The sequence below is a fragment of the Palaemon carinicauda genome, chromosome 43 (assembly GCF_036898095.1).
Source record: "Palaemon carinicauda isolate YSFRI2023 chromosome 43, ASM3689809v2, whole genome shotgun sequence".
Classification (NCBI taxonomy): domain Eukaryota; kingdom Metazoa; phylum Arthropoda; class Malacostraca; order Decapoda; family Palaemonidae; genus Palaemon; species Palaemon carinicauda.
In genome coordinates, this window is record NC_090767.1 from 3,763,994 (window position 1) to 3,776,394 (window position 12,401).

The following is a 12,401-nucleotide window of genomic DNA, read 5'->3' on the forward strand; positions in this document are numbered from 1 at the left end:
AAAGATATAGCCATAGCCATAGACATACACAGACATAGACATAGCCATAGCCAAAGTCATAGCCATAGCCATAGATATAGACATAGACATAGAAATAGACATAGACATAGACATAGCCATAGCAATAGACATGGTTATAGCCATAGGCATAGCCATAGATGTAGCCTTAGCCGTAGCCGTAGTCATAGACATAGACATAGCCATAGCCATACCCATACCCATAGCCATAGCCCTAGACATAGCCATAGCCATAGCAATTGCAATAGCCATAGCCAATGACAGACATAACCAGCCATAGCCATAGCCAGAGCCATAGCCATAGACATAGCCATAGCCATTGCCATAGCCATAAACATAGACTTTGCCATAGACATAGACATAGCCTTAGCCATAGCAATAGCCATAGCCATAGCTAAAGCCATAGCCATAGCCATAACCATAGACAAAGATATAGCCATAGCCTTACCCATAGACATAGACATAGCCATAGCCATAGCCATAGCCACACTAATGGTAGACTTAGACATAGCCTTAGCCATAGCCATAGACATAGACATGGACATAGACATACACATAGCCATAGCTATAACCGTAGTAATAGCCAGAGCCATAGACATAGACATAGCCATAGCCTTAGCCATAGCCTTAGCCATAGCCTTAGACATAGCCATAGCCATAGACATAAACATAGCCATAGACTTAGACATTGCCATAGCCATAGCCATAGCTTTAGACATAGACATAGCCATAGACATAAAAAATTGCAGAGCCATTGACGTAGCCATAGCCGTAGCCGTAGCCAAACCCATAGCCATAGATGTGGCCACATCCATAGACATAGCCTTAGACGTAGCCATAGACATAGACATAGGCATAGACAGAACCATAGATATGGCCATAACCATATCCATAGCCATAGACATACACATAGCCATAGCCATAGCTGTAGCCCTAGCCGTAGCCGTAGCCATAGACGTAGCAATAGCCGTACCCATAGCCGTAGCCATAGATATAGATATAGACATAGCCAGAGCCATGGACATAGACATAGCCTAATCCATAGCAATGGTATACATAGCCATAGACATAGCCATATCCATAGATATAGCCATAGCCATAGTCATCTCTATAGCCATAGCCATAACCATAGACAAAGTTATAGACATAGACATAGACATAAACATAGCAAGAGGCATAGAGAGACATAGACATAGACCTACACATAGACATAGCCATAGCCATAGACATAGACATAGAGAGAGCCATAGCCATAAACATAGATATAGCCATAGCCATAGCAATAGCTATAGCCATAGTTGTAGCCATAGCCATAGCCATAGATATAGACATAGCCATAGACATAGATATAGACCTAGCCATAGCCATATCCATAGACAAAGACATAGCCATAGCCATAGAAATAGACATAGCCATAGCCATAGACATAGCCATAGACAGACATAGCAATAGCCATAGCCATAGCCATAGACAAAGCCATAGCCATAGCCAATGCCATATATATAGACATAGCCATAGCCATAGACATTGACATAGACATAGACATAGACATAGACAGACACACATAAACATAGACATAGCCATAGACATAGACAGAGACAGAGACATAGACATAGCCAGAGACATAGACATAGCAATAGCCATAGACATAGACAGAGACACAGCCATAGCCATAGACATAGCCATAGCCATAGCGATAGCCATGGTAGACATATACATAGACATAGCCATAGCCATATCTATAGCCATAGACATAGCCATAGGCATAGCCATTGCCATTGCCATAGCCATAGCCATAGCCATAGTATTAGCCATAGTCATTGCCAGAGCCACACAGATATAGCCAGAACCATAGACATAGACATAGCCAGAGATTTAACTATAGCCGTAGCCATAGCTGTAGCCTTAGCCAATGAGGTAGCCCCAGCTGTAGCCATAGCCATAGTCATAGCCATAGCTGTAGCCGTAGACTAACTGTAGACATAGACATAGACAAAGACATAGCATTAGCCTTAGACATAGACCTAGACATAGACATATTCATAGCCATAGCCATAGCCATAGCCATGATAGACATAGCCGTAGCTATAGCTATAGCCATAGACATAGCCATAGCCATAGCCAGTGACATTGCCATAGCCAAAGCCATAGACTTAGACATAGAAATACTTAGACATAGACATAGACATAGACTTAGCCATAGCCATAGCCACAGACATGGACATATATATAGCCATAGCCATAGACATAGACATAGCCATAGCCATAGCCATAGACATAGACATAGACATAGCTACAGACATAGCCATAGCCATAGCCATAGATATAGACATAGACATAGCCAGAGCCATAGCCATATCCATAGCCATAGCCATAGATATGGCCAAAGCCATAGCCATGCCCATTGACAAGGACATTGACATTGACATAGACATAGCCATAGCCATTGCCATAGCCATAGCCCTACTCATAGCAATAGACATAGCCATAGGCCTAGTCATAAATATAGCCATAGTCATAGCCATAGACATAGACATAACCATAGCCATAGACATAGACATAGACATAGCCATCGATATCTACAGATATAGCCCTAGCCATAGCCATAGCCATAGACAAAGACATAGACATAGCCAGAACCATAGCCATAGTCATAGTCATGGCCATAGTAATGGCCATAGCCATATATGTAGCCATAGCCGTAGCCGTAGCCGTCTCTATAGCCAGAACCATAGACATAGACATAGCCATAGCCATAACCATAGCCATAGCCATAGATATATAAAACCAGCCATTGCCATAGCAATAGGCAAAGACATTGCCATAGCCCTAGCCATAGCCATATCCAGAGACTTTGACATATACATAGCCAGAGCCATAGCCATAACCATAGCCATAGCCATAGACATATCCATAGCCATAGCCTTAGACATAGAAATAGCCATAGACATAGAAATAGCCATAGACATAGCCATAAACATAGACATAGCCATAGCCAGAGCAATAGCCATAGCCACAGTCATAGCCAGAGCCATAGCCAGAGCCATAGCCATAGACAAAGACAAAGCCATACCCGTAGCCATAGCCGTAGCCGTAGCCGAAAACATAGCTCTAGCCGTATACGTAGCTGTAGCCATAGCCGTAGCCGTAGCGTAACCGTATACATAGACATAGACATAGATATAGACATAGACATAGCATTAGCCCTAGACATAGACATAGACATGGACATACACATAGACATAGCCATAAACATAACCATAGCTATAGCCATAGCCATAGACATAAACAGACATAGACGTACACATAGAAATATTCATAGCCATAGACATAGCCATAGCCATAGCCATAGCCACAGACATAGCCATAGACATAGACATAGACATAGACATAGCCATAGCCATAGACATTGACATTGACATTGAGAGAGCCATAGCCAAAGCCATAGCCATAGCCATAGCCATAGCCATAGACATTGCCATAGCCATAGTCTTAGCCATAGCCATAGATATAGCCAGAGCCATAGGCATAGACATAGACATAGCCCTAGCCATAGATATAGACAGACATAGTCATAGCCATAGCCATATTCATAGCAATAGCCATAGACTTAGACATAGATATACACAGACATAGGCATAGCCATAGCATTAGACATGGTCATAGCCATAGGCATAGCCATAGACGTAGCCATAGCCGTAGCCATAGACATACACATAGACCTAGCCAGAGCCATAGCCATAGCAATTGCCATAGCCATAGCCAAAGACATAGACATAACCTGCCATAGCCATAGACAGCCATAGCCATAGAGATAGCCGTAGCCATAGCCATAGCCATAGACATACCCTTAGCTATAGATTTAGACATAGCCATATCTATAGCCTTAGCCATAGCTATAGTCATAGACAAAGACATACTATAACCATAGCCATAGACATAGATATAGCCATAGCCATAGCAATATCAATACCCATGGTAGACATAGACATAGCGTTAGCCATAGCCATAGATATAGACATAGCCATAGACATAGAAAACCATATAGCCAGAGCTATTGCCATAGTCATAGCCATAGCCATAGACATAGACATAGCCATAGAATATCCTTAGACATAGCCATAGCCTTAGACATAGCCATAGCCTTAGACTTAGCCAGTGCCATAGACATAGACATTGATACAGCCATAGCCATAGCCATAGCCATAGCTATAGACATAGACATAGACATAGCCATAGACATAGACATAGCTTAGCCATTGACGTAGCCTTAGCCGTAGCCGTAGCCATACCCATAGCCATAGATGTAGCCGTATCTGTAGCCTTAGCCATTGACATAGACATAGACATAGCCATATACGTAGCATTAGCCGTAGCCGTAGCCAAAGCCATAGCCTTAGACGTAGCCATAGACATAGACATAGGCCTAGACATGGCCATAGATATGGCCAAAACCATAGCCATAGCCATAGACATACACAAAGCCATAGCCATAGCTGTAACCATAGCCGTAGTCGTAGCCATAGATGTAGCCATATCAGTAGCCGTAGCTTTAGCCATACACATAGACATAAACAGAGCCATAGACATAGACAAAGACATAGCCTTAGCTATAGCCATGGTATACATAGCCATACCCATAGCCATAGCCATAGACATAGCCATACCCATAGCCATCGCCAAAGCCATAACCATAACCATAGACAAAGTTATAGATATAGCCATAGACATAGACATAGCCATAGACATAGACCTAGGCATAGCTATAGCCATGGTAGACATACCCATAGCCATAGCCATAGACATAGACCTAGCCATAGCCATACATATAGACATAGCCATAGCCATAGCCATAGACATAGACATAGACATAGCCATAGCCATAGACAGACATAGCCATAGCCATAGCCATAGACAAAGCCATAGTCATAGCCATAGCCAAAGCCATAGTCATAGCCATAGCTATACATATAGCCATAGACATAAACCTAGCCATTGCCAGAGACATAGACATAGCCATAGCCATAGCCATGGTAGACATATACATAGACATAGCCATAGCCTTATCCATAGCCATAGTCATAGCCGTAGCCATAGCCATTGCCATTGCCATAGCCGTAGCCATAGCCAGAGTCATAGTCATAGCCATAGCCATAGCCATAGCCACACAGACATAGCCATGGCCATAGACATAGACTTAGTCATAGACATAGCCAGAGCCAGAGCCAGAGCCATAGCCATAGCCATACTCATAGATATAGCCATAGACATAGACATAAACAAAGCCATAGCCAGAGATGTAGCCATAGCCGTAGAAGTTGCCGTTGCTGTTGCCATCGCCGTTGCCGGAGCCGTAGCCGTAGCCATGGACGTGGACGTGGACGTAGCCATAGCCATAGCCATAGCCATAGACATAGACATTGACATGGACATGTCCATGGGTATACACATAAACATAGCCATAGCCATAGCCATAGAGAGAGACATAGACATAGACATAACCAGAGCCATAGCAATAGATAGAGACATAGCCATAGCCATAGCCAGAGCCATAGCCATAGACAGACATAGACATAGACATAGCCATAGCCATAGCAATAGCTGAAGACATAGACATTGCCAGAGACAGAGTTACAGCCCTACCCATAGCACTAGACATAGACTATGTAGGTATAGGTGTATGTGTAGGTGTAGGTGTATATGTATAGGTGTAGGTTTAGGTGCAGGTGTATATGTATAGATGTAGAGGTAGGTGTAGGTGTTTATGTATAGCTGTAGGTGTAGGTGTAGGTGTAGGTGTATATGTATAGGTGTAGGTGTAGGTGTAGGTGTAGGTGTATATGTATAGGTGTAGGTGTAGGTGTAGGTGTAGGTGTATATGTATAGGTGTAGGTGTAGGTGTAGGTGTAGGTGTATATGTATAGGTGTAGGTGTAGGTGTAGGTGTACATGTATAGGTGTATGTGTAGGTGTAGGTATATATGTATAGGTGTAGGTATAGGTGTAGGTGTAGGTGTAGGTGTATGCATAGGTGTAGGTGTATTTGTAGGTGTTGGTATAGGTGTAGGTGTATGTATAGGTGTATGTGTAGGTGTAGGTGTATGTATAGGTGTAGGTGTAGGTATAGGTGTATGTATAGGTGTATGTGTAGGTGTAGGTGTATGTATAGGTGTTTGTGTAGATGTAGGTGTAGGTGTATGTATAGGTTTATGTGTAGGTGTAGGTGTATGTGTAGGTGTGGGTGTAGGTGTAGGTGTATAGGCTTAGGTGTAGGTGTAGGTGTAGTTGTATGTGTATGGGTGAAAGTGTAGGTGTAGGTGGATATGTATAGGTGTAGGTGTAGGTGTATATGTATAGGTGTAGGTGTAGGTGTAGGTGTAGATGTAGGTGTATATGTATTCGTGTATGTGTAAGTGTAGGTCTATATGTATAGGTGCATGTGTAGGTGTATGTGTGTATATATATATATAGGTGTAGGTGTAGGTGTAGGTGTATATGTATAGCTGTACGTGTAGTTGTACATGTATATGTATAGGTGTATGTGTAGGTGTAGGTGTATATGTATAAGTGTATGTGTAGGTGTAGGTATATATGTATAATTGTATGTGTAGGTGTAAGTGTATGTATAGGTATAGGTGTAGGTGTATGTATAGGTATAGGTGTATGTGTAGGTATATGTATATGTGTAAATATATGTGTAGGTGTATGCATATGTTTAGCTGTATGTGTAGGTGTAGGTGTACATGTAAATGTATATGTGTAGGTGTAGGTGTATATGTATTTGGTTGTATGTGTAGGTGTATATGTATTGGTGTATGTGTAGGTGTAGGTGTATATAAATATGGTTGTATGTGTAGGTGTAGGTGTAAATGTATATGGTTGTATCAGTAGGTTAGGTGTATATGTATAGGGGTATGTGTAGGTGTAGGTGTATATGTGTAGGTGTATGTGTAGGTGTAGGTGTATATGTATAGGTGTATGTGTAGGTGTAGGTGTATATATATAGGTGTATGTGTAGGTGTATATGTATAGGTGTATGTGTAGGTGTAGGTGTATACGTATATGTGTATTTGTAGGTGTTGGTGTATATGTGTAGGTGTATGTATAGGTGTAGGTGTATAATTATAAGTGTATTTGTAGGTGTAGGTGTATATGTATAGGTGAATGTGTTGGTGTAGGTGTATATGTATAGGCGTATGTGTAGGTGTAGGTGTATATGTATATGTTCTATCTTATTTTTTTTTTATTTTTTTTTCTTCCTCTTGTTTTTTTGAAATGGTGTGTTGGGCAGGCTTAATAGAAGGGCCGTGGATGCCTGGTGGTTTATCAAGAGGTTGTCTTTTCCTTTTTCTGATTATTTTTCTTCTCAAAACCATCCTTACTGTCCTCCCTTCGGTTGAAGTGGCTATCCTGGAGGGTATTTAGCCTTGCATGGTGTATCGGCTCCTCCATGTTGACCAGTTTTTCCGACTTTTTACTATAGTCTATGGGTATCATCAATCACTTTGTTTATAATTCTGTACGTATTGTTTTTGTTATAATTCTTTTTAATCTAGTTTTTAAGTATGATGTCTCTTTTATATTTCTATTAATTCTCATGCTGTCTGGAGACATTGAGCGAAATCCGGGACCAGTACGTCCTAGATTTCGTCAATGTCGTCTTCTGTATTGCAATATTCGTGGTCTTCATGCAAATATCCAAGACCTTACAGTTGCGTCCAGACAGTATGATATTCTTTTGTGCTCAGAAACTTTGGTTTCTAATATGAGGCACTCATCTGAGCTCCTTATAACTGGTTTTAAGAAGCCAATAATGTTGAAACGTGATGCCATCCCTAGGGCCAGGGGAATGGCGGTGTATATTAGGACCGAGTACCCTGCTTCTCATAAGTCCTGCTATCAATGTGGATGTCATGAGATTCAGGTAATAAAAGTTTGTGGCAGGCATAACAACTTTTATTTATGTTCGATCTACCGGAATCCAGACATGGATGATTCTATCTTCGATTGTCTTCTTACCATTATGGGTAAGATACAAGAAGATGATAGAAAGGCTTCTTTTGTCTTTGTTGGTGATTTTAATGCTCACCATAGGGAGTGGTTAAGTTCTATCTCTCCTACCGATCGCCATGGCTTAAGAGCTTTAGATTTTGCCTTTGAATCAGGCTGTGAGCAAATCATAAATGAAGCTACTCACAGGTCTGGTAATTGCTTGGACCTCGTATACACAGACTCCCCTGGCGTTATAACTGGTAAGGTTGGTTCTCCAGTCGGGACATCTGATCATGCCTTGATTTCATTATTAGTGAAGACTGAGCAGCCTGTCCCTGATATATCATATTCTTGTAAAATTTATATGAAATCCCAAGCAGACTGGAATGGTATTTTACATGATCTTTTGTGCTTGAACTGGTCACAATTATATGATAGTGTAGATCCTGTTGTCCCTTTGAATGAGAATCTAGTCAACATAATTGATAGGCGTATCCCTTCTCGTGTTCTAAGGTACCGAGTGAAGGACAAACCGTGGTTCAATGATGATTGTAGACGTGCTTATTTGGAGAAACAGGAGGCCTATCATCTTTGGAAGGGTAACAGATCAGATTTGACCTGGAACAACTATACTTAGCTTCGAGCTTTTGCTCAGAGAGTTTATGCCTCAACTGAAATGGAGTACAATTTAACCATAAAAGAAACACATTCTGGTACAACTCAGGAACATAAATGGTGGTCTACCCTTAAATCTGCACTCTTTGGTGTAGATGCAACAGTTCCTCCTTTACTTAAACCAGATGGCTCAGTCACTCACTGTCCAAAGGAAAAGGCAACCCTTTTGGCTGATGTTTTTGACAGTAGACAGAGTAATGAAAAACTTGAACTTCCTCATTCCTGTTTTCCTGAGGCTAAACTAACTAGTTTAGCTTTTCGATCTCGTGAGATTAAAGCTCTGTTGATGGACCTTGATGCTTATGGAGGTGTAGACCCAAATGGTATTTTTCCTTTGTTTTTTATAAAGACGACAGATTTCTTAGCTCCAAAGTTATCTGTTATTTTGCGCAAGTTAGCAAGAAGAGGAGCTTTTAGCACTAGTTGGAGAATTTGTAATGTTACTCCTCTATGTAAATGTGTTTGTGGTAGCTCAAGTCCCACTGATTACCGCCCAATTTCCATAACTCCTATATTATCTAAAGTTTTTGAACGTCTTCTGGCAAAACGTCTTAATAGGTTTGCTGAAGGTAATCATCTACTCCCTAGTTTGCAATTTGGTTTTCGTAAAGGCCTTGGAGCATGTGATGCCCTTCTTACAATCTCCAATGCTGTACAGAAATCCCTTGATTGTGGTCGGGAAGTTCGTATGATTGGCCTTGATTTTAGTGCTGCCTTTGACCGTGTTAATCATGAGGCCCTTGTTTTCAAATTGAAACAGTTGGGAGTGGGTGGGTTGTTTCTTAGCATTATTATTGATTTTTTAAGTAATAGATCTCAAAGAGTTGTTGTTGATGGGCACCATAGTGATTATAGGAATGTGATATCCGGTGTTCCACAGGGTAGTGTTCTTGGCCCATTACTTTTCATACTATATACACATGACATGTGGTTTGGCCTAGAAAACAAGCTTGTTGCATATGCAGATGATGCTACTCTTTTTGCATCAATTCCATCCCCTGAATGTAGATCTAGGGTTGGTGAATCCCTTAATAGAGATTTAGCTAGAATTAGTGCATGGTGCAAATTATGGAGTATGAAGTTGAATCCTAACAAAACTCAAAGTATGATTGTAAGTAGGTCAAGGACGGTGGCTCCTCAACATCTGGATCTCAGTATTGATAATGTTTCTTTAAATATGTATGACTCTTTTAAAATTTTAGGTGTGATTCTCGACAGTAAATTTACTTTTGAGAAACATATAAGGTCTGTGTCTTCTTCAATTGCACAAAAAATAGGCTTATTGAGAAAGTCTTTCAAGATTTTCGGTGATCAATCTATTATGAAGAAGTGTTTTAATTCTTTCATTCTACCTTGTTTTGAGTATTGTTCTCCTGTCTGGTGTTCAGCTGCTGATTCTCATCTTAATTTGTTGGACAGAATCTTACGGTCAATTAAATTTCTTATTCCTGATCTAGATATTAATCTCTGGCACCGTCGTTCAATTAGTTCATTATGCATGTTGCATAAGATTTTTCATAACTCTGACCATCCTTTACATTCAGATCTCCCTGGACAATTCTATCCTGTTCGTAATACTAGGCAGGCAGTTAATTCTAATAGCCAGGCCTTCTCCATCATGAGGCTCAATACTACGCAGTACTCTAGAAGTTTTATTCCAGCTGTTACCAAGTTGTGGAATGATCTTCCTAATCGGGTGGTTGAATCAGTAGAACTTCAAAAGTTCAAAGTTGGAGCAAATGCTTTTTTGTTGACCAAGCGGACATGAGTCTTTTTATAGTTTATTTATGACATATTTGTTTTTGATGTTGTTAATAGTTTATATATGACATGTCTGTTTTGACGTTGTTTCTTATTTTAGAATGATTTATTGTTAATTTGTTCTCTTCATTTATTTATTTCCTTATTTCCTTTCCTCACTGGGCTATTTTTCCCTGTTGGAGCCCCTGGGCTTATAGCATCTTGCTTTTCCAACTAGGGTTGTGGCTTGGATGGTAATAATAATAATAATAATATAGGTGTATGTGTAGTTGTAGGTGTATATATATAGGTGTATGTGTAGGTGTAGGTGTATGTATTGGTGTAGGTGTAGGTGTAGGTGTATGTATAGGCATATGTGTAGGTGTAGGTGTATGTATAGGTGTATGTGTAGGTGTAGGTGTATAGATGTAGGTGTAGATGTAGGTGTAAGTGTATAGGTGTAGGTGTTTAGGTGTAGGTGTAGGTGTAGGTGTTAGTGTAGGTGTAGGTGTAGGTGTAGGTGTTGGTGTACATTTATTGGTGTAGGTGTAGATGTAAGTGTAGGTGTATATGTATAGGTGTAGGTGTAGGTGTATGTGTATATATATAGGTGTAGGTGTAGGTGTAGGTGTACATGTATAAGTATAGGTGTAGGTTTATATGTATAGGTGTGGGTGTAGGTGTAGGTGTAGGTGTAGGTGTATGTATAGGTGTATGTGTAGGTGTAGGTGTATGTATAGGTGTATTTGTAGGTGTAGGTGTAGATGTTTAGGTGTAGGTGTAGGTGTATATTTATAGGTGTAGGTGTAGGTGTAGGTGTATATTCATAGGTGTATGTGTAGGTGTAGGTGTATATGTATAAGTGTAGGTGTAGGTATAGGTGTAGGTGTAGGTATAGGTGTATGTATAGGCGTATGTGTAGGTGTAGGTGTATGTATAGGTGTATGTGTAGGTGTATATGTATAGGTGTAGGTTTAGGTGTAGGTGTATATGTATAGATGTAGATGTAGGTGTAGGTGTATATGTTTAGGTGTAGGCGTAGGTGTAGGTGTATATTTATAGGTGTAGGTGTAGGTGTAGGTGTATATGTATAGGTGTATGTGTAGGTGTAGGTGTATATGTATAAGTGTAGGTGTAGGTGTATGTATAGTTGTAAGTGTAGGTGTATGTTTAGGTGTAGGTGTATGTATAAGTGTATGTGTAGGTGTAGGTGTAGGTGTATGTATAGGTGTAGGTGTGGGTATAGGTGTAGGTGTATGTGTATAGGTGTAGGTGTAAGTGTAGGTGTAGGTGTATATGTATAGGTGTATGTGTAGGTGTAGGTGTATATGTATAGGTGTAGGTGTAGGTGTAGGTATAGGTGCAGGTGTATGTGTAGGTGTATGTATAGGTGTAAGTGTAATTGTATGTGTAGGTGTAGTTGTATATATAGGTGTATGTGTAGGTATAGGTGTAGGTGTAGGTGTATGTGTAGGTGTAGGTGTAGGTGTAGGTGTATATGTATAGGTGTAGGTTTAGGTTTATATGTATAGGTGTAGGTGTAGGTGTATATGTATATGTGTATGTGTAGGTGTAGGTGTATATGTATAGGTGCATGTGTATGTGTATGTGTATATGTATAGGTGTATGTGTAGGTGTAGGTGTATATGTATAGCTATATGTGTAGTTGTAGGTGTATATGTATAGGTGTATGTGTAGGTGTAGGTGTATATGTATAGGTGTATGTGTAGGTGTAGGTGTATATGTATAGGTGTAGGTGTATGTGTAGGTGTATATGTATAGGTGTATGTGTAGGTGTAAGTATATGTATAGGTATAGGTGTAGGTGTAGGTGTATGTATAGGTATAGGTGTAGGTGTAGGTATATGTATATGTGTAAATGTATGTGTAAGTGTATGCATATGTTAAGGTGTATGTGTAGGTGTATGTATATGTGTAGGTGTAAGTGTAGGTGTATAAGTAGGTGTAGGTGTATATG

At 40.3% G+C, this 12,401-nt stretch overlaps 1 protein-coding gene across 1 annotated transcript; it reads right to left on the reverse strand.

The window, feature by feature from the left end:
* Positions 1 to 2,847: 2,847 nt before the first annotated feature.
* On the reverse strand, positions 2,848 to 5,665 carry LOC137633539 (glycine, alanine and asparagine-rich protein-like). Its single transcript, XM_068365832.1, has 3 exons — positions 5,268 to 5,665; positions 4,311 to 4,828; positions 2,848 to 2,942 (listed from the first exon to the last, which is right to left on the reverse strand). Exons 1-3 carry the CDS (start codon positions 5,663 to 5,665, stop codon positions 2,848 to 2,850), a joined length of 1,011 nt encoding a protein of 336 aa, XP_068221933.1.
* Positions 5,666 to 12,401: the final 6,736 nt, after the last annotated feature.